The 22,319-nt window shown below is 52.5% G+C and overlaps 2 protein-coding genes across 7 annotated transcripts in view; one reads left to right on the top strand and one right to left on the bottom strand.

Annotated features, from left to right (window-relative positions):
* Nucleotides 1–12,111, top strand: part of SLC5A11 (solute carrier family 5 member 11) — a 48,863-nt gene extending 36,752 nt beyond the window's left edge. For both annotated transcript variants that reach the window (XM_086692677.1, XM_086692678.1), the window contains 6 exons: nt 6,120–6,227; nt 6,568–6,718; nt 8,693–8,861; nt 9,257–9,472; nt 10,117–10,288; nt 11,814–12,111. In XM_086692677.1, coding sequence (XP_086548803.1) covers nt 6,120–6,227; nt 6,568–6,718; nt 8,693–8,861; nt 9,257–9,472; nt 10,117–10,288; nt 11,814–12,019 — 1,022 coding nt within the window. In that variant the 3' untranslated portion in view covers nt 12,020–12,111. The remainder of the gene's footprint in view (nt 1–6,119; nt 6,228–6,567; nt 6,719–8,692; nt 8,862–9,256; nt 9,473–10,116; nt 10,289–11,813) is intronic.
* A 6,586-nt stretch (nt 12,112–18,697) lies between these two features.
* ARHGAP17 (Rho GTPase activating protein 17) overlaps nt 18,698–22,319 on the bottom strand; it is an 89,270-nt gene continuing 85,648 nt past the window's right edge. For 2 of the 5 annotated variants that reach the window (XM_086692667.1, XM_086692670.1), the window contains one exon: nt 18,698–19,570. In XM_086692667.1, coding sequence (XP_086548793.1) covers nt 19,440–19,570 — 131 coding nt within the window. In that variant the 3' untranslated portion in view covers nt 18,698–19,439. The remainder of the gene's footprint in view (nt 19,571–22,319) is intronic. The other 3 variants (XR_015245634.1, XM_086692669.1, XM_086692668.1) reach the window with 2 other exon arrangements.

Raw genomic sequence — 22,319 nt, 5'->3', positions numbered from 1 at the left:
TCGGTAAGCTTTCTCTCATGCCCACCAAGGCTGTTAACTCAAAGGGGAGTGTAACCTAGAGTGCTTCCTCCTTTGTGCTTTATCCTAAACAGTGCCACCTGGTAAAGAAAGGGTAGGATGGCCCAGAAATTTTGTCAGAATAACTTAGGACAGTGAGCATTAGGAAGAACGTGTGGGGAGCTGTCCGTGGTGCTAGACGCTGGGCTCATGCTCCTGCAGTCCAGATGGCATGGAGAACCCAGAGTCACTGGGCCAGTGTCCAGGGAAAGCGCACAAGGCTTGGAAAAACCCTCCTGAGACTAAGAGCTGGAGTGACTTGATGGAAAATACACAGCTCTCGGGTAGGCTTAACACGTGCACAAGAATGCAGCTTTAAACAACCTACGTTCATCACGCCGAGTCTTAACCGAGAGTGCAGTGGTTATGAATATGGACTCTGATTTGAACGGTGCAGCCAGAATCCTGGCTCTGCCACATACTAGCTGTGTGACCTTGGAAAGCCACTTGCCTCTGTTTCCTCACTCATAAAACGGGGATATTACTTCATGAGACGTAAAGCAGTTCTGGCACAAGTAAGCACTGTAGAAGTGTTTGTTCTTTTTTTTTTTTTTTAATGTATTATCTCATTTACTCCTCAAAACAGCCTTAAGAGATAGGTACTGTTAGGGCTGTTTTCATTTACAGATGAGGAAATTGAAGCTCAGAGAAGTCAGTTCATCTGCTCATTTATTTATTCTTCTGTGTATCCACCAAAGATCCTGAGAGCCAAGGATCTGCCAGGCCTTATTCTAGAAGATGCTGGGGATCCATTAGTGAATAAGACAAACAGTATCTCTGCTGTTGTAGGGCTCACATTCTAGTGGTGGAGGAGAAAAAGATAATAAATATCCATTGATTGTGCTGACAGCTGTGAGTGACAGGCACAGGGAGATGTTGCAGGGAATGCTGGGCAGTGGTTTCTTCTGACAAGCTTTCCGGGGATGTCCTCTGTGACAAGGCACCCATTGATCCACAAAGGGGCGCCTGGGTGGCTCAGTCGGTTAAGCGTCCAACTTTATCTCAGGTCGTGATCTCATGGCTTGTGAGTTTGAGCCCCGTGTTGGGCTCTGTACTGACAGCTCAGACCTGGAGCCTGCTTCAGATTCTGTGTCTCCCTCTCTCTCTGCCCCTCCCCTGCTCATACTCTGTCTCTCAAAACTAAACATTAAAAAAAAAAAAAAAGTTGATCCATATGGATGTTTTCAAAATACATTTCAGAGTGGAGCCAATAAGATTTTTTTTAAGTTTATTCATTTATTTTGAGAGAGAGAGAGAGAGAGAGAGAGAGAGAGAATCCCAAGCAGGTCCTGTGCTGTCAGCACAGAGCCTGATGCGAGACTCAAACTCACCAACTGTGAGATCGTAACCAGAGCTGAAATCAAGAGTCCAGCATTTAACGACTGAGCCACCCAGGTGCCCCGAGCTAATAAGATTAACGATGGATTGGATGTGGGGGTTGCGGAAGAGCAATCTAGACCCCTCCTAGGCTACGTGACTTGCCAGAAGTTACCTGGCTAGTGCTGGGTGAGCTGGGATTTGAACCTAGGTGCATCGGCCTCCAAAGCCCGACTCTTAATCATGTATCAAGTTTGCTTATTTTGAGAGAGAGAGCGCACATGGCAGGGAAGGGGCAGAGAGATAGGGAAAGAGAGGATCTCAAGCAGACCCCGCATTGTCAGCGCAGAGCCCAACGCGGGGCTCGAACTAATGAATCATGAGGTTTTGACCTGAGCAGAAACCAAGAATTGAACGCTCAACTGACTGAGCCAGCCAGGTGCCCCTCATGTTACTGTATCTTGCAGCAAATTACACTTTAAGCTTTGGATCAGTGTCTGGAAGACCAATCACAAGACCCTGACCATCACTGTTAACAGCCAGCCAATCGGCAATCACGATGCCATGTTCTTTGCCCCTAAGGACTTTGTAATGTAATGGATGAGTCTGGTACTCAGGAAAAAGCAAGCTAAAATATAAATCAAAACACTCTAGCATGTGGTACCAGCAGTAAGTGTGAAGAGTGAGTGAAGTAGGGTGGAGAGGGTGAGGTGGTCATAGTGTGTTTGAAGGCCTGGACCAGTGCTTCTCCAAGTGTGGTCCCCAGTCTAGCAGCATCAGTGTCACCTTGGAACTTGTTAGAAATGCAGGCTTTCAGGGGCGCCTGGGTGGCTCAGTCAGTTGAGCATCTGACTCTTGATTTCGGCTCAGGTCATGATCCCAGAGTTGTGGGATCGAGCCCCCTCCACACTCAGTGTGAAGCCTGTTTAATTCTCTCTCTCTCTCCCTCTCTGTCTCAGTCTGCCTCTCCCCAACCTGTGCTCTCTCTATTTAAAAACAATGCAAATTTTCAGGCCCCATCCAAGACCTACTGAATCAGAATCTCTTGGAGTTGAAGCCCGGCAATCTGTTTTTAACAAGCCCTCCAGAAGACTGAGGAACCCTGTCCACTCTACTTACCTGTTCCTGTGTCTTCCCCCATGTCTGCTCTGCCAGGTGCCCCTGAATCCTCAATTGGGTCCAGAAACCACCTAAAAGGATGCTGCAGTCCTGAGCTATCATGAGTCTGGACAACACTCTCTTCCGCTTATCCAAGTGAGAAATGGTGCAGACTTTGAAATGAACCCCAGTGGAAACTAAGAGAGAAAGCAAAACCACCCTCAAAACCAATAAAACATGAGTCTAGAAATGTACCCATTTACAAAGCCAGTGGTCCCACCTGAGCCCTGGAAGTGAGCCCTGGAAATGGGAATGAGACCCACCCATGATACTTCTAGCTGTATGATTTGGGGAAGCCTTTTCACCTCTCTGGGCCTCAATTTACTTGTCTTTAAAATAGGGGTAATAACCACATCTTCCCCATGGAGTTGTGAAGAATATAGAGAAGGTATATGTACTGTCTTTATCTGTAGCACCTGAGCCATAGTGAACCTCTGGTGAATGTTGGCATTCAGAAACAGGTTTTGTGTTTTTCGGATCTGACATTGCCAGAAGCATCCTTCCTGTCAGACATCGGAGGTTCTGACAGAAGAACCTGCCCCAGATCTGAATGGTTGATTAATTAACCTAAGGCATGTGGGTGGTTGTTACTGAATGTGGGTTAATGATCTGCCAGGCCGTTGGTTCCACATGTAACTTAGCTGAGCCAACTAATATCCTTATGGATTCTTTAAGCTGAACAGACAAGGACAATGGCCTTGTAAACTGTGTCTGTCACATTTCATGGTTGAAGGTTGCATGTCGAGAAGGATAAACAACCTGAAGTTAACAACCAAAGGTTAAACTGTGTAGATAATTAAATATCTCCGGGAGAGCTTTCTCCTTCTAGATGTACCTTGAAGAGAGGGGCTTTTGGACAAAAAGAAGCAAAGCCCATAGGATTTGAAGGTGAACAAGACCTTTGCCCGACTGGGAGGCTCCTTACGATGTTCTGGGCATGGGAATGACAGTACTTCCTTATCTTTTAAGACTTCTCAGAGGAGTCATAAAAAGCCAAGAACTTTGAACTCTCAAAATAATTTTTCTTTTTTTTTTTTTAATTTTTTTTTCAACGTTTATTTATTTTTGGGACAGAGAGAGACAGAGCGTGAACGGGGGAGGGGCAGAGAGAGAGGGAGACACAGAATCTGAAACAGGCTCCAGGCTCTGAGCCATCAGCCCAGAGCCCGACGCGGGGCTCGAACTCACGGACCGCGAGATCGTGACCTGGCTGAAGTCGGACGCCCAACCGACTGCGCCACCCAGGCGCCCCTCAAAATAATTTTTCTTAAGATGTTTTCAGCTCAAGACTTCTCATCAAATATCACTTTTGGTCTACAGTTTTAATTTTACGTAAGGATTGAACCAGAGTTTTGGGGGCATCTACTTCTCTTCCGCAGCAATTGTATGATCGGTTGTGGCCACAACACCCATTGGTGGATGTTAGTGGAGCAAAGGGTCCCGTCCTTGAGAAGACAAATGACAGCATGTGGAGAAATTTTATAGAGACCAGTATGACTTTGGACTTCCCAGTGGATGAAAGGGCCAAGAGTATTTCCATTTCTGAGGTCTGATGTTACAAAAAGGAAGATACAACAATATTGCATCTAAAAAAATTTTTTTTTTCATTTTTGAGAGAGACAGAGACAGAGTGTGAGCAGGGGAGGGGCAGAGAGAGAGGGAGGCACAGAATCTGAAACAGAGCTGTCAGCACAGAGCCCGACACGGGGCTTGAACCCACGAACCGCGAGATCATGACCTCAGCCGAGGTTGGAAGCTTAACCAGTTGAGCCACCCGGGTGCCCCATTTTGCATTTTAAAATCGTGGTCTCCTTTGACATTTATTAAATTAGCAGTTTTAATGCAGGTAAAAATATAGAATATATAAGCTCATCAGGTATACTGTCCAACATCTGCTTTTGAGGCCTCACCTAAATGGTTATCATGACACTGGAACTGCATTGGAATGGGCGGGGGGTGGGGGGGAAGTCGGCACAGGCAGTGGAGGGCTCCATGTTCACTTGTAAACTGAGGTTCGAGATGGGCTGAAAAGCAGTGTCACCCCTCAAAATGAGGAAAAAGGACTGAAGCCTTTGGATTGAGAATAGGGGACCAGGAGTGATTCATGGGAGCTAGTTTTCAGTCCATCTGGCAGAGGAGACTTGAGAGATCACAAGTGGCCCAGCCAGGGTGACAGGTGTTGGGTAGACGTTGGCACGGTGGTGAGGAGCATTGGTCGGCTCAGATATCAGGAGCTGAGGAAGGCAGAAGGTGACAAGGTGACAGGAAAGATGTCATTCAGATGCAGGTGCCAAACCATTGAGACCATACAGAGTTCTGAAGGCCCCAGTGGTCACGATTGAGCCTCAGATGAGGTGACTGGCTCATTAAAGATGGAAAACATACACTCTCTTGGTCTTCCTCCTCTGAAAAATTGGATTGGGAGTCAGGAGACCTGGGTTTCAGCTCTGCCTCTGACATGACGTAGGTGTTTATAATCAGGTCCCTCGCCCTGGTTCCTTATCTGTGAAATGGTTAAAGTAATCTCTGCCTTCCTCATATGGTTATGAAAAAGTAAACAGCAGTTCTGTGATAGCTAGCCCTGGCCCCATAAAAATTTATTGAGCACCTACTCAATGCCACACATTCTGTCCTCCGAGCCGGAGACCTAGGCTCGTCTTCTGGGATTGTGTTCATCCTTAGGCTAGGAAGACATAAAGAACTACAGATGCCAGGGGGCACCTGGGTGGCTCAGTCGGTTGAGCGTCTTGACTTCGGCTCAGGTCATGATCTCACGGTTCGTGAGTTCGAGCCCCGCCTCGGGCTCTGTGCTGACAGCTCAGGGCCTGGAGCCTGCTTCATGTCCTCCTCTCTCTCTCCGCCCCACCCCTGCTTGTGCTCTGTCTCTCTCTTTCAAAAATGAATAAACATTAAAAATTTTAAAAATAAAAAAGAAAGAACTACAGATGCCAGGAAGCCATGATGGATTTACACTAGAAAACTAGAATGCTGTCCAGGAGGGAAAAGACCTGATACAGAATTACAGGGAGAGGAGAAGAGACATTCAGCCAGCGTGGTCGGGTTGTTATGAGCCTACAGTGAGAAAAGCTATTGAGATGGGTAAAGAGGGATTTAGAAAATAACTCGCCACGTGCCAGTCAATGGCATTCGCCTTTGCACCTCCGACAAACGGCAGGCAAGATGTGGAATGCTTGCGGCCCCTTTTGGGGGATCCGGGGATGCAGCCTGATGTAGGACACTGTGGAGACAGTGGCCGCTAGGTGTATGTCAGCTTTATTTGGGTCACGGTAATAACAGCTGCAATGTATCCAGCCCTTCCTGGGTATCAGACTGTGTTAAGCGCATGACGTATGTCATCTCGGCCGACCCCCGCTACGATCGTTATGTGACCGTCCCAGTTTTGCAGCGATGGCAAGGTTAAACAAGAAGGTCGTGGTGTACAGAGTCCAGGCTCCTTTATTTCATTGAGCTATGCTGGTATATACAATAACCCTGGCTCCTGGTGCCGGCCTGCGTCAGTCGGGCCATGTTTTGGCAAGGCCTGGGCTCAGAGGCTCTGCTCACTCTGGGCCTCGTTTCTTCCACAGATCAAGTGGCTTGTGCGGACCCAGACACCTGCCTGAAGGTCTGCAGCAATCCCTCTGGCTGCTCAGACATTGCGTACCCCAAACTTGTGCTGGAGCTCCTGCCCACAGGTAATGTCCCCTCTCCCCTAAGTGCAGTCCCCTGGAGCGTCCAGAAAGGAGGGCCTCGGCTGAGCCCTGACCTGAAGGAGGGACAAGATGGGAGGCCCGTGGGAGGGACCGAGCCACAGAGCCCCCGAATAAAACCCAGGCCCTGGCTCTGCAGGGGTCTCCGCCTGACTCCCCACAACCAACCCCAGTCCCTCCTCATGGTCCCCTGAGTTCTGCCTCCTCCTAGGGGCACCGACTGGGATCAGCTGGTGCTACAGGCCTGGGGTCCTGGGGTCATGAGTGGAGGTAACAGCCGTAGCAGGAGAAACCTGAGGCCCATAGACCTCCCTTTTGCCCCCAGGGCTCCGTGGGCTCATGATGGCCGTGATGGTGGCGGCGCTCATGTCCTCCCTCACCTCCATCTTTAACAGTGCCAGCACCATCTTCACCATGGACCTCTGGAATTGCATCCGGCCCCGGGCGTCCGAGAGGGAGCTCATGATTGTCGGCAGGTAAGGCCTACCTGCCCGTACGGGGCAGGGCCGGGGGAGGGGAGTGGAAAGTCCCACACACCCAGGGAGGAGAAAGCTGAGCCCACCCAGAGGCCACGCCCCACCAACCACTCATCCTGGAGGCTCAGACTCCTCTGATGGCAAAGGGGAGGTTCCTTAGGACTCTGTGTGCAGAGGAGTCACTCATCCAAGAGACGTTCCCTGAGCACCTACTATGTGCCAGGTGGCCGGGCGCACAGCAGTGCAAAGCAAAGATTTAGTTCTTGCTTTCACAAAACTAAAGAGAAGAGAAGAGAATTACAGAGAAAGGATAATTAAAAAGCAAATTACAGAGTGCCTGAGTGGCTCAGATGGTTAAGCGTCCAACTCTTGATTTCGGCTCAGGTCACGATCTCATGGTTCGTGGGATCGAGCCCCCACATTGGGCTCTGTGCTGATGGCATGGAGCCTGCTTGGGATTCTCTCTCTCCCTCTTGTCTCTGTCCCTCCCCTGCTCATGTGCTCTCTCTCAAAATAAATGAATAAACGTTTTTTTTTAATTAAAAAAATAAAAGGAAATTACAACCCCAATGAGTGCTATGATCAGGAGCCAGGAGATGTAAAGATTCAGAGGAGGAGTCCCCAGCCTGGACTGGGTGGGACCCCAAAGCCTGGTAAAAGGGGGATGGGGTTCTGGGGACTCAGGAAGGCTTTCCTTTAAAAAAAATTTTTTTAGTGTTTATTTTTGAGAGAGAGAGAGGCAAAGAGAGACAGAACGTGAGCGGGGGAGGAGCAGAGAGAGGGAGACACGGAATCCGAAGCAGGTTCCAGGCTCTGTGCTGTCAGCATGGAGCCCGACACGGGACTCGGGCTCACAAACTGTGAGATCATGATCTGAGCCGAAGTCAGACACTCTACCCACTGAGCTACCCCGGCACCCCCTCAGGGAAGGCTTTTCTATCAAGGCTTTTTGCAAGGTGCTGAAGTCTAGTGGGGGGGAACGGAAGTGACCAAAATGAATGGTATGCAAATTTTATGTAAAATACATGCTAATAAGGCATCTTGGAGCCCGGAGGGCTGTCTCAGTCTTGGGTTAGTGAAAGCATTCTTAGGTCAGACACAGACAGCATAACCCAGAAAAGAAAAAATAATCGTAATACATTAGACTTCATCAAAAGCTAAAAGTTTTTCACTTCAAAGGACACCATCAAGGCAATGAGAAGAGACGCCACAGATGAGGAGAAAATATTTGCAAGCCATGTAGCTGACAAAGGATCTGCGATCTAGATCAATCTACAAAATGAGACTGTACCCCTAGAAAGCTACACACCCCCTAGAATGGCTGTAATCAAAAAGGCAAGGAGGCTCAGTTGGTCGAGCGTCCGACTTCAGCTCAGGTCGTGTGAGGCCCACATCGGGCTCTTTGCTGTCAGTGCAAGGCCCGCTTCAGATCCTCTGTCTCCCTCTCTGCCCCTCTTCCACTTGGGCACGTGCGCACACGCTCTGTCTCAAAAATAAACATTAAAAAAAGAGAGACAGACACGGAGGCAGAGAAATAGCAACTTTCATAGCACTACAGGTAGGAATGTAAAACGGTCCAACTGTTTAAAACAGTTTGGCGGGTTTTTTTTTAAATGTTAGTTTATTTTTGAGGGAGACAGTGTGAGCAGGGGAGGCGCAGAGAGAGAGAGGGGAACGGAGGCTCTGAAGTGGGCTCAGTGCTGACAGCAGAAAACCCGAGGTGGGGCTCGAACTCACGAGCTGTGAGATCATGACCTGAGCCGAAGTGGGACGTTCGACCAACTGAGCCACCCGGGCGCCCCAGCAGTGGATGCTCTGAATCTTGATTGTGTTACCCGAAGTTCTGGGATGGTACACTTGCGATGGGTGAATCTTATGGTGTGAAAATTCTACCCCGATAGCGCTGTTAACAAGAGACAGCAGTAAGCATCCCGGGAGGCATACTAACCAGGGTCTCTCTCGGCCTGCTGTCAGGGTGTTTGTGTTGTTGTTGGTGCTGATCTCCATCCTCTGGATCCCCGTGGTTCAGGCCAGCCAGGGGGGCCAGCTCTTCATTTACATCCAGTCCATCAGCTCCTACCTGCAGCCGCCTGTGGCTGTGGTCTTCATCATGGGATGTTTCTGGAAGCGGACCAATGAAAAGGTAGCTCTGGACGAGTCCCCACCACACGAGAAGCTAGCGCCGCCCCGTGAGGGCATGGGTGGCGTTTCCGGGGACGCGTTTCTGTGGAGGGAGCCATGGGGAGGGTGCCACCCGGCCTTTGCAAAGCAGCGATGGGAGTTCTGTGTTGATGCATTCCGTCATTAAACGGGGGAGCCGAGTTAACAAGGAGTGAATTATGCATAAATGATTAGTCACGTGTGAAAAATAAACAGCTGAGTAACTTGCAGTCCTTTCAAATCACTGACGTGTGCATCGACCGTCCCTAGAGAGCCAAGCTCTTGAGGACGGCTTGTCGAGGTCGAGGTCCGCAGAGGCCCAGGCTGGCCGCCCCTTAACCTTGGACGTCTCTAAGATGGCCTTGCTCTGATTTACAGGGTGCTTTCTCAGGTCTGATCTTGGGCCTTCTCCTAGGCTTGATTCGGCTGGCCTTGGACTTCGTTTACACGCAGCCTCGGTGTGACCAGCCAGATGACCGCCCCGCCGTGGTGAAGCACGTCCACTACCTCTACTTCTCCATGATTCTGTCCGCGGTTACTCTGATCACGGTGTCCGTTGTGAGCTGGTTCACGGAGCCACCCTCCAAGGAAATGGTACATTTGGGTTTGGTACTGTGTAACCACGGAGACCCTGTGCCATGAGCAGACGGACCCACGCTGGCCTTAACAAAGAGGGTTCGATTGTTCAAAAAGCTGGGACATCCAGGGTTAGGCTTGAGGGACGGCCTGATTTAGGGCTGAGGATCATCAGAATCCTTATTTCTGCCTCTATTTTCAGGCACCACAGGGGCCTGCCAGCTTCTAAGGCTTTTATCTTCTCTTGTATTCATTAAGCAATAGCAGAAACATGTTCATCCCAGCATTTCTGGCAAAGCTCCCGATTCCCATCGATGGAGTCGGCTCGACACATGTATCTGCGAACCAATTCAGTCCCTGTAGCTAGAGAAATATATGTGCTGAGTGGCTCACGGGCGGGTCCCCCCAGATTCCCGGGCTGGGGTTAATAAGCTCTGGGGACTGGAACGAGGGAGGGGTGGGGGGAGGTCCCAACAAAACTGAGGCTGCTGAAGTTACCTGGGGGAATCGTCGGGGGAGTGCCCGCTGCTTCTGAAGAGTGCAGGGAGTGGAGCTTGTGGTAGTTGCAGTGACAGGGCCAGGCCGGGGACATTCTCAGACATGAAGCTGAACGCGGGGTCGAGCAGGGGACCCCAATCTTCTAATCCATCGCTGCTCCTTAGGTAAGCCGCCTGACCTGGTTTACTCGTCATGACCCCATGGTCCAGAAGGAACAGCCACTCCCACCAGCAACTCCCCTGCCTCTTCCGGTCTCTCAGAATGGGACCCCCGAGACCAGCATCACCACCATCCAGTTGGAGATGATTCAAGAAAACATATCCAAACCCCACAGCTGTGAGTGGTCTCTCCTCAGTTACGGTCGAAGCCCAGGACGAATTCTGTTTCAGGGGGGAGTTTTTGTACCAAGTCATAAGCCAGAGAAGGGGCAGAATTGAAATTTTAGCATCGCCTGACTCCCAATGTCCAGCCTTGCAAGTGGGTTCTTCAGTAACTTTCTTTCTTTCCTTTATTTCGTTAATGTTTTTAAAAAAAATTTTTTTTTTAATGTTTATTGTTGAAGGAGAGAGAGACAGAGTGTGAGTGGGGGAGGGGCAGAGAGACAGACACACACACACAGAATCTGAAGCAGGCTCTAGGCTCTGAGCTGTCAGCACAGAGCCCGATGCAAAGCTTGAACCCATGAACCGTGAGATCATGACCTGAGCTGAAGTCAGATGCTCAACTGAGCCACCCAGGCGCCCCTATTTAATGTTTATTTTTGAGAGAGAGACAGAGCACAAGCTGGGGAGGGGCAGAGAAAGAGGGAGACACAGAATCTGAAGCAGGCTCTGAGCTGTCAGCACAGAGCCCAATGCAAAAGCTCAAATCCACAAACTGTGAGATCATGACCTGAGCTGAAGTTGGATGCTTAGCCGACTGAGCCACCCAGGTGCCCCTAAGTTTATTTATTTTGAGAAAGAGAGAGAGAATGAATGGGGGGAGGCTCAGAGAGAGAGAGTGAGAGAAGGAATCCCAGGCAGCCTCTGCACCATCAGCATGGAGCCTGATGCAGGGCTCGAACTCACACACCACGAGATTGTGTCCTGAGCTGAAATCAAAAGTCAAACACTTAACCCACTGAGCTCCCCAGGTGCCCCTCAGTAGCTTTCATCAGATACCTCGCTGGGAAGCAATAGCAGCAAACACTTGCTGAGCGCCTGCTAGAACATGGCTCACCTAATCCTCTCGAAATCCCACAAGGTAGGCTGGAATACTACTGGCATTCTCTAAATTACACTCGTTCCAAACTGGCAGCTTGCAGACATACTGTGGTTTAGCCCACCTACCATTTTAATGAAATGTGACTTAACATTTAAAAATCGGGAGATTGCATGTAAAATTCCAGATATCTGTCTTCTCCTGGAAAATGGGGAGATTGTAACAACACTGGGCCCATGTGTCTGCACGACTGACATCTGGAGCTTGTAAAGTGGGCTCCTTAAGACCTGGGATGTGCCCTTCAATTAGCCAAAGTCCCCATCAGCCCCTATTGCCTCCATGACCCTGAGGCTGTGGGCTGTTGTTCATCATCACGCGTGGCCCTGTGTGTATATATATATATATATATATATATACACACATATATATATATACACACACACACATACATGCACACACATGCATACACACTGTGGCTATGTGTCCACATCAGCCTAACAGGGGAAACTCAAGTATAGATTCAGGAGGCCGTGCATTTCAAGAGACACGAGAGATACACCAAGTATTTGTTACTATGTGCGGAACACATCTGGTTGGTCCCCTTGGTGTCTTCTCCGGGACGCACAGCCCATCCTTATGACCTTCCTTTGGGTTCTTCTAGGTGACACGACCCCAGAGCAGTCCAGAGTGGTACGGGCCATCCTGTGGCTCTGTGGGATGGAGAGCCGGGGCAAGGAGGAGCCCCCCAGCAAAGTGGAACCTGTCATCGTCTCCTTGGAAGAAAACCCCCCCGTGAAAACCCTTCTGGACATCAACCTCATCGTGTGTATTAGCTGTGCCATCTTTGTCTGGGGCTACTTTGCTTAACGTGGGGTGAACCCAGGGGTCCGAGCTCTCAGTTTATTTTCCGTGCCATTTTTGTAATGAGAGAAGATAAGTAATAAAGCTTTGTTTGTTTACCACGAGGCTTCATGGGAGTTCCTCCGGGGCATTTCCAACATGACACCTAGCTCTTTTCTTCTTTTTCTAGTTTATTCATTTTTGAGAGAGAGCAAGCAAGGGAGGGGCAGAGAGAGAGGGAGAGAGAGAGAATCCCAAGCAGGCTCCACACTGTCAGCATGAGCCAGATGCAGGGCTCGAACCCACGAAGCTGGGGAGATGGTACCCGAGCTGAAATCCAGGGTGAGGCACCTCTTCTTCAAAGGCAATGGAGGTTGGGTGCCTGGGTTGCTGTCGGTTAAGTGTCTGACTGTTGATTTTGGCTCTGGTCACAATCTCATGGTTTTGTGGGTTCGATCCCCACAGTGGGCATTGGGCTGTTGCTGACAGTGTGGAGCCTGCTTGGAATTCTCTCTCTCCCGCTCTCTGCCCCTCCCTTTCTTGCTCTCTCTCAAAAACAAACTTAAAAAAAAAAAAAAGCAATGGCGGTTCGAATCTGGGGGAAAAAGAAGTGTAAACGGTTCCTTTTCTCAAAGGGCTGTTCACTCTTCTTACCTGTCATGGAACACCAAGAACGACATTCATAGGGATAAAGAAGCAAAGAGACCCCCAAGGCCTCCCAGCCCAGTAGCTGCCACACTGGCCCGGCCGAGCGCCAACGCTTAACTTTCTCCCGCTCCCTTCGACGTGCGGGGACCGGGACCTGCGTCCCACCGCTTGCCTTCCACGCTGGCGGGCTTTGGGGGAAGCAGCGGCCGGTCCCCAGCGCTCTCTCACTGCAGGGCCGCTCCTCCCTGAGATCCCCGGGAAGTGGGCCAGGCGGCGCCCTGGAATCTTGTGCTTGAAGAAAATCGGGGAACTGTGCGCCCTTTCCAAGCACTGGCGGAGACTTTTCTCTGCTTCGTCGTCCACGTGCTGCTTCCCCTCAAATAAGCGGCCAGAAGGATGGACAAGTCTGTCCACAGCGAATCTCTGCTGGCCCAGGGGCAAAGCCACCGTGTCCCGGGCTGGGTCGGCCATCCTCACGTCTGTGTTCTGGGCCCTCGTGGGGTCTGATGGGATCTCCGGTCCAGGCTGTTGGCCCCACGCACGGCGTAGAGCGAGGGCAGACCGCCAGAGCTAGCCGGGAGCCCACCTCTGGGGCGGCCCGGCGCCATGAGCGAGGATTCCAGTCCCGGGACAGAGGGGGCTGGCGGTGTGGATGGGAACCACGTGCTGGCGTGACAGGGCTGGGGAACAGGAGTCTCACAGGGGACCCCGGTTTCCACACTTGAGAGGATCTTGGACAGGAAACCGGGGGCCGAGGAGCCATCGGCTCAGTCGCTCAGTGTGCTTCCCTGAGTACCTGGGGGCAGCCTTGTCGGAGGCCGGGCCTTGCCACGCTGATCCATGGGCGGAGGCACACCCCAAATTTTGTGGGGAGCCCCTCCCCAGCGTGTTGCTGGCAAGAGCCTGAGATGACATCTGAGGCGAGTGGGCTCCAGGAGGGCCGAACATCCCTCTCCAGGGGCCAAAGGCGGGGAGGGGGGGCCCGGCAGGCCCTGCTGGGGTCCTGAGCTCCCCCGCGCTGCCCCTCCGCCAGGCCCCAGAGATCTCTGCTGCTGTTGGTCGGGTTCGGAGCTGCGTTTCGAGCAGGCCACGGCCATCTCCCTCGGATCACTGCCACAGCCTCCCCACTGGCCTTCCTGCCTCTCGTCTCGCTCACTGTCCACCCACAGGCAGAGAGAGCGGATCTGATGAAGCCACTGTTCTGCGTAGGTCCCTTCGGTGACTTTCCCAGGCTCGCAGGATGAAGTCCACATTCCGATGGGAATAACCCCTGATGGCCAGGCCTCTCTGCGGCTTCGACTCTGACCCTCTCCCCTCGCAGGCTAAGTCCACGTCACTCTCGGGGTTTCCCACCTCTGGGCCAAGCACAGGGCTGGTGCACAGTGGGTCCCGGAAGTCCGGTTATATCTGTCTGCTCTTCCCTCCACCTAACCTACCCCTCCTTCTTCTGCCTAACTCCTAGTGTCTGCTTGAACACCACTTCATCCGGGAAGCCTTCTGGGATCATCCCACTCAGGCCCATTAGGGCATGTGCCTTCAAAGCAGGTATCACACGTCATCATCGGTTCCTTAACTGTCTTCCCAACTGGAGTGAAAGTTCCACAAGGGTAAAGTCTGTCACACGGACACCTAGCACAGTGCCTGGCGAATGCACAGATGGAGGGCCTCCGGGATGCAGATGTCATCCGGCTCCTGGTCTCACGTCCACCGGCCGCAGCCCTGCCCCGGCCTGACTGCCCACCCCTGCCCGGGGACCAGGAAGGAATACCCACTAGCCCTGCACAGGTTCAGCCCCCGAGGTCTGAGCTTGTGCAGGGGACCAAATGGCCAGTCCAGTCACCTGTGCAACCTCGACCACAGACCACGAAGGGTCTGCAGCGCCGCCCTTTGGATTGGCGCTCACCTTCGGGACAGTTGGTCGGCAAATGGGGCCACCTCTGCCTCCCTAAGGATGTGTTCCTCTGTCCGCTGGCCCCCCTTCCTGCCACCTCCACCTAAATCTGGGCCTGAATCAGCTCTTCTCCTGGGGTCCCCTGCCAAGCAGTCTTGCCCCTGCTCTAGTCCATTCCCTGCTGTCACAGCCGCAGGGGTCTAAACTACAAACCGCAGGGACTGCCACCCCCCTTCGCCCCCACCATGGCTCCCTCCGCGGCTCCCAACTGCCCTGGACAACTGGACGAGGCCCTTGGTGCTCCAGCTCCTCCTCACCTCTCAGCCTGGCTCCCTGCCTCTGAGGCATCTGCTTCACCAGCTGTCCTTCCGTCTGCAGGGCCCGCCTCCACCTGCCCGTGGCTCCTCCCTCTCCGCACCCTGCTGTGTGTCCTGGGTTCGTGTGCCAGTTTCCCCGGCAGCCAGGGCCATGCTTGTGTGGCTCAGGTTTGGTCCCCAGGGTCTGGGCCAGCACATGGAAGAGCGAGCCCTCAGTATTTACTTGGAGGACACCCAGCAATTATCTAGAAGACCAGGCTTCAATTCTGAGGGTCCTTGTGTGAACATACAAATGCGGGGTCCCTATCATGAACTGACATGCAAACAATTTTTTGGTCGTTCAAATGTAACTTATTGATGTGCATAAAGACTCCATTCAGATACAAGTAGCGAGGGTGAAAACAGAACGCTGATGACTTTTTTTTGGTTCTCTCAAAAGAATATTTGGTTCGAATGTTGCCCCACATGTGTCATTTGTGATGACGTTCTCATGTGTGTGGTGTAGACCCTAAGGTGACCCTCGACGATCCCCACCTCCTGGTGTTCGTGCCCTTGTATAGTCTCTCCCCTTGATGGCGGACAGACCCACAACCGTCTACTGACCAGTTGAACACGGCAGAGGTGACGGGATATCAGTCGGTGGTTACATCACATCACGTAAGACCGTCTTGCCAGCAGATGCATCCTGGAGACTGTCTTTGCTGACCTGATGCACTAGCGGCCACACTGGGGAAGCCGACGAGTCGAGGGGCTGTGGGCAGCCTCTAAGAGCTGAGGGGGACCTCCAGATGTGGGCCAGCAAGAAGCCAGGGCTCTCAGACCTTGTGGTCCTACAACCACAAGGGAGCTTAGGTGTGGATCCCTCCCCAGTCGAACCTCCAGATGAGACCCTGACCCTGGCCAGCACCTTGACAGCAGCCTATGAGACCCTATGTGGAGGCCCCGCTGAGCTGTGCCTGGACTCCTGACCCACAGAAGCTGGGAGGTGATACGTGTGTGTCGTTTTAGGTTGCCAGGTCTGTGGGCGTCTGTCACGTAGCAATGGAGAACTGACACACTGTGTATGGCTCGTCAACGCGTGGGAGACGCAAAGGGAGAGTTGGCAGGGAGTATGGAAAGGAAAGTTCGCCCGTGGAGCCACAAGGGGTCTGTACAGCTGTGTCCCTGAGTGAGCAGAGGGGGACAGCTTCTTTTAGGAAGTGCATCAAGTAGGGGCCATTTGGTTGTCGGTAACAGAAACGAACCCAAGAAAGCTGATGCAAAAAACACAAAAGGAATTTATTGTGTGGCTCTGAGGGCAGGAAGTGCAGAATGGCCTCAGGACACAGATGGGCTGTGGGTGGCAAGGGGACTACAGAGACACCCCCAGAAATGGCTTCCAGGGAGAGGTGCCCCGACACCACCCCACTTTTTGCCTGGCTCCCCTTGGCTGGCAGTTGAGGTAGCTCAGGCCACTTTCTGCCTCTGGCTTTGCTGTGCCAGATCTTTCCCCGTCCCTAGCTCCGCCACCATGATATCAGTGGGGGCCACTGGTTTAGAAACATCCGTCAGTGAGCTGCTGCTACCCGATGGGATGTAAGACTCTAGACTGTGAGTCACTGATGTCACCTGGGGCCCTGGAGCCGAGACGGCAGAACAGTCTGTGAGACAGGGTGGAGTCTCTCGAGTTCGGATGCAGACCACCAGGGCCACGGCGCTGGTGGGGAAACGGTGGGAACAGACGTCAGGTAGAGAAGCCAGAGAAGGATCGCCTTCAGACCTTCAACTATGAGCATGTGTGAGACTCACTGGGAGCTACAGTCCCAAGAGAGGGACAAGGGTCCATCCGTGGGGCCCCCAGGGATTTCCTTGGTCCAGCTGCATCTAAACTCCTGGGGATTCACAGGGTAGGACCAAGCAGAGTCAGGCCGCCGGGGGCCTGCGCTGACCCCCCCGTGGTCTCCAAATGCTGGATTAAGAACAGGACAGATGGGTCCTGAATGCAACGTGTGTCAGTCAGGAATAGGGCCATGACCCTGGTGTCGCTGTGGGCAGGGGAGCAGGAAGAGAAGGCCTGAGCACACAGGGCTAGAACATTCTATGAGAAAGCGTTCCATAGAGAAGGGAAGGAAAGCATCTGAAGGGGCAGATGACCGGCACCATCTTCCTAGACACCAGCACCTTCCTGGATGAGCAGGATGGCCACCGTGAGTTTAAATCACAAGACCTCTCCTGCTCTCTGGCGGTGTTAGTACCAGGAGAAGGGGACGGCAAGGTGGCGACTCTCCCAGCAGGGGTAATCACGTCTCTGTGGGACCTTGGAGATGCTTCCACCATGATGCGGTTACAGCTCCGAATGCAAGCCAAGCCGCCCACACCCCACTCTGGTCCTCCCCCATTCGGGAAGATGCGCAGTAGCCTTGGTCTGGTATTCACCTTTGACACGCATAACCATCATTTTTCTTTAGATTGGAGCTCTTGGGGTTGGGAGATCATTACCAACAAAGGAGAGTGAAAACCAAAACATTCTTAAAATAAAGAGGGTCTGTGTTGTATTTTGGAGCCAGCAATAATAAAACGCATGTGCCGCTCTGGAGAGAACTGTCCACCGTGGACCTTCCTGGTCCCCAGGCACCAACGCCATCTCCTCGGCAAGCACGGTGTCCCAGCTTCCCCCCGAGTGCCAGCTCAGGCTCCGCGGCATCTCCGAGGTGCTGCACAGATGCCGGATTATGGACAGCGGGCTCCCCGGGGAAGGGGCTCGATGCTGATGGGCAACCGACACCGAGCCTCTTGCTTTCTGCAAGGAACTTGGTCTACAGCAAAGGGGGGATGGGGGAGAGTGAGCCTTAAGTGAATATAAATTTAAGATACATGGGTTTATAGGTACCTATTTTTTAAAAAATACTTTCTTATTTTCCGTTTGTCCAGTGCTTAGTTTTGATGTGTTTTTTCTTTCAATGTTTATTTTTGAGAGAAAGAGAATGCGACCAAGGGAGGGGCAGAGAGAGGGGGGAACAGAGGATCTGAAGCAGCCTCTGTGCTGACAGCAGCGAGCCCGACGCTCACGAGTCGTGAGTCAGACACTTAGCCGACTGAGCCCCCAGGCGCTTCAATAGGTGCCTATTTTCAATGTAGTTAATAATTAGTAAGTGTAGGAAGCACTTTGGGGGCACAGGGAATTTTGAGTTGGGAGGAAAAAGGGATTGCCCTTTGCAAGTTGCGGCTGTTAAACTTCACAGCCTCACTTCTGTTTCGTGCCACCAGTACTGCGTGTGCTGCTGAAGCGGAACACAGGGCCGGTGTCCTCCGGGCAAGGCACAGGTCGCTGATGTGCCTGGCAACCAACTCCACCAACGGAATGGTTCAAGGCAGCCGACGCTGGCAGCGCGTGTCCCTGCCTAGCCCCCGAGGAGCCCGCCACGTCCGGGCCACCGGGAGCGGCTGTAATCAGAACAGGCATCCAGACTGTGGGCCCCACTCTGCTCTATTTCCCCACCTGCTCCTCCCGAGTCTTTCAACCCTGGGAGGGCAGTGCCTTCCCGCCACCGGAAAAGAGCGGCTTCGGGACTCCCGCACTGGGTCTGCGGGGCCGACTGTTCTGTCTCTGGCTGGACAGGGAAGGGAGTCAGGACTGGTAAGTGCACAGGAAGAGCCCGACCATGGAACACTCACTCGGGGACAGCCAGTCCGGGAGGTCTCTGGGGCACGTGGGGGCTGGCGTCACTGCCGCGACTTTGCTCTCCATTCCTTCAGGCTTCTACGGTCACAGACCCCCTGACGTCTCATCCGAATTCTATTTGGGTGAGAGACAGCACGCACACGCACGCATACACACAGTCCACGGTCTTGCTTCTAAGAATGATAAAGTTTTCATATAAACCACAGAATATATTTAATTCAAATTAAACATGAAACTAGAATATTGTTCGGTCCTTATCAAGTAGCAATTACATTGTTTAAAAAAAAAAAAAAAGAACAGTACGTTTCTTTCTACATTCTGCAATCCGGCAAGGCACAGGTCACATCCAGTTTGCTGAGGTGACGGATCCAGCAGTCACCATCGATGCGCGTGGTTTTCGGGGGCTCGGGGAGGCACAGACCATACTTCATACAAAATGATTCTGCGGCGATTCTGAAGGAGAGGGACCTCCCTCCTAAGGTGTGAGAATCAAAGTCCAAGGAGCAGGAAGTGGGTGATCTGCATAATGAACGCATTTTATTAAATAGTTAACGCGGTATTCTTCATTCCGAACCGCCTGCACTAACCGCGCAGCGACAAAGCTTCCTCCCCACGTCTCGGCGAGCATACTCCTTCCATTCTAGCTACTTCGTTTTCTTTTGTCTTTTTCCGTTTTTCCTTCTTTTAGAAATGTTTCTGGGCATGATTTCCTTCCCAGGAAAGAAAGCCAGCGTCCTCAAGACACAGGTCATTCGGCTTCAAGTGTCAGCCCCCACCTTGTCCTTGGGCTGCGGGAGGCGAGGCCCTGCACGTCAGGCCTTCGTTTCCCTTCACTGGAAGCTCTTCGCTGTTGGGTCTGCAAGGGTAACTGCGCACCTGCCCCTGCTCCACGCGCCAGGGTGGAGGGGGCCGGGCTGGGGGAGGCTTCTTTCACAGGGCGGTGCTTTCCGTGTCGTTGTCTATGTCCAACAGAATGCGCCCGGGCACGTCTCTGCTTGCGGAGTCTGAATGCGTGTCAGGAAAGGTGCTGCGAAGCGGTTCTGAAACTCTAGAACTGGTGTCTGGACAAAAACAGGAGACACGGGATCAGCGTGTGGTAATGCCGAAGCCGCCCGGGGGCGCTCCGAGAGGAAGGGGAGCCGGAAAGTCCAAGTCAGCCCATGCACACACGCCTTCTCGTGCTAGAGCCGCCATGAGCCCTTGGGAGCAGCGGTCAAGCCTCCAAGACCCCAGGGCAGCTCTCGGATGCAGCCTTGCAGCGCGTGCTCGCTCTGACCGAGGAGAGGAAACCTCATTCTCGCCAAGCCCTCTGCTGCACTAACGGAACTCCCCTCACAACATCTGGGCCGCGGGGACAGGTGTGTTTCACTGGAGACAGCCCCCTCCCTCCGGGACTGAGGGGTTATTCCTCTTAGCAATGCTACGCCAGCCTCCCACCAGTGACATTCGGGGCTGGATCGTTCTGGCTTGCGGGGCTGCCTGCAGGGTGCACGGCAGCAGCCCTGCCCTTGATGCCCTAGATGCCTTGGCAAACGGCCCCCTCTCCCCCAGGGTGACAAAGATGTCTCCAGATACTTCCAAATGTCCCCTGGCAACAACCGCTGGTTGACAATCACAGGGGGATCGCCAACATCCCACAAGTATTTTCTCTTGTCTTCCTAACTTATACTCCAGTTCCTTTTTCTTGTCTTATGTTGGCTAGAATTCCGTTAGCAAGAGGGCAACGCACAATCCTCGAGCCGTCGGTCCCTCACTCCTAAACTCACAAAAGACATCGTCACCTACCACAGCCCTCCTCCTAGTGAGGCCGGGGAGTCTCAGATGCACTCACTCAGGAACAAGTGCTCACTGAGCACCCACCTGTGAGGGCACAACAGTGGACAAGCCAGACACGGCTTTAATGAAGCCGGCAGTTGACTGGGGGAGACAGCCCCTTGTCAAGACAGAATCCTTTGTCTCTCTAGTAGGTGTGTGTTCTAGAAAATTGTGAGAGCCAGCTGAGAGGTGTCAGGGCTGGTGCAGGAGAGAAGGGAGATGTTCGGATCTGCTGTGGTTTCACGCTGCCGGGCTGGGGTGGGTGTGCTGGGGAGTTTTCCCGTTATGCTTAAGAGACGCTTTTCCTGTACTTGTTGTCTTGTTCAGTGCCTCCCTGATGCCTAGAACAGTGACTGGATGATGGCTGACGCTCCATCAGTTTTACGGCTGGCCAGCTGCAGGGATGGATGGTGAAGAGTCATCCAGCCCGGCCACCTTCCCAATCCTCCCCTCCTACTGCCTCAGGCAGAGCAGTCGTGTCTCAGAGACAAGACTCGTACTGCATTGCAAATTCAATCCCCTTACCATTGTCCTAACCCGACAAGACAGATGGCGCAACCAGTCAGCGTCTCTTTTTAGCTCAAAGAGTCTACCAGAGACTGCCGAGCCGCCACACCCGGTGGGGGTGCGTGATGCACGGGCACCGTACGCACTGGGTAGGTTCCTACTTGTTAACAGGTGGGTGCATGTGCAAACCAACACCGACGGGCCGCAGATCCTTCTCAGAGGACAAACTTACTACCTTTCTTTTTCTTTTTTTACATCACATATAAAGAATGCCTGGATTTGTACTTCCCAGAATTCCTCTATTTTTGATGAGCACGCACGACCTCCACACCCAGGGAAAAAACATGAAGGGGAGCCTAAGGGAAGTTCCCTCTGCCTCCTGCCTGCTGTGCCTGGTTTGCCTGAGGTTGGCAGGTACGTTACTTCCCAGCCCCCCTTCTCTCTCTTACATGAACCATTTTTTAAAAAGAAGACAGCAGATCCGTTCACATGCAACAGGTAACGTTTACATGCAACAAAGAGGCACGGGGGCAGAGCCAGCTTCCAGAAGGAGACTCCTCTTTGTCACAACGGCTGCCACCATGGGGAGGGTGCCGTTTCCCAGAGACGGTGCTAAGCGTTGCACACACGTCATCACGGCACTCGCCGACACCTCCACACGAAATAACTCCACGGCAGCAGCAATGCCACCGTGGAGGTAAGAAAGGGGGACTCGGAGAGACTCAACCCCTCAGAGGATCGGAGCCACACCGGTTGGACTGTGGGGTCTAACTGACACAGCGCTTCCCTCCTCCCGACAGGAGTCTGTGTGTCCTCGGGTGAGGGTCCTGACAGAGAAGATGGTATCTGAGGAGATAATGCGTGAGTCTTAAACGCTCTGGTTCACTGTAGTAAAAATGAGGAAAAGGTTATTTTAGAAAGATTCCCGCAGGAACTCTTTTCTGTGTTTTCAAAAAAAAAAAAAAAAAAATGCCTCTGAAACTTTCTGGCTGCGAATTTACATAAGGCATCATTTTTCATTAGATACGTTCTAAGAAGGGCTGGTCTTTGAGCATACAGCTCGGAGCTAAGTTCACAGGACTGATGTCTTATTAAAAAGCAAAAGACAAAAAGAGATGCCCAGGATGCTCCTTCCACTCAGGCAGAACATCACCCCTGATGTGGGGTTTGGACAAATCTAAGTGAATTCCTTCCTGTTTTGAGTATCTGTATCAAGGATGTGGGCTCCTGGGGGGCCAGAACGGGCACCCTGTGATTGAGGATACGGTCCGAAAGGTTTATCACGTCAACAATTGTGAACACGTGCTTTAGGTTGTCAGTTGATCCCCCAGACAGTCCAAGGGTATTCTCCCGGCCACTCCAAACACACCCTTGGAATTACACTTTGCAGACACAACTGTGGGGTGACCTACCCCACCTCCTGACCCATCTGTCTGAGAGAATGACTCCCTTCTGCCCCGCAGCGGCTCGCTAGGGCTGTCGGAGACT

The sequence above is a fragment of the Puma concolor genome, chromosome E3 (assembly GCF_028749965.1).
Source record: "Puma concolor isolate L17-30 chromosome E3, mPumCon1.1.hap2, whole genome shotgun sequence".
In the NCBI taxonomy this organism is placed as follows: Eukaryota; Metazoa; Chordata; class Mammalia; order Carnivora; family Felidae; genus Puma; species Puma concolor.
This window is presented reverse-complemented; position numbering and strand designations above follow the sequence as displayed.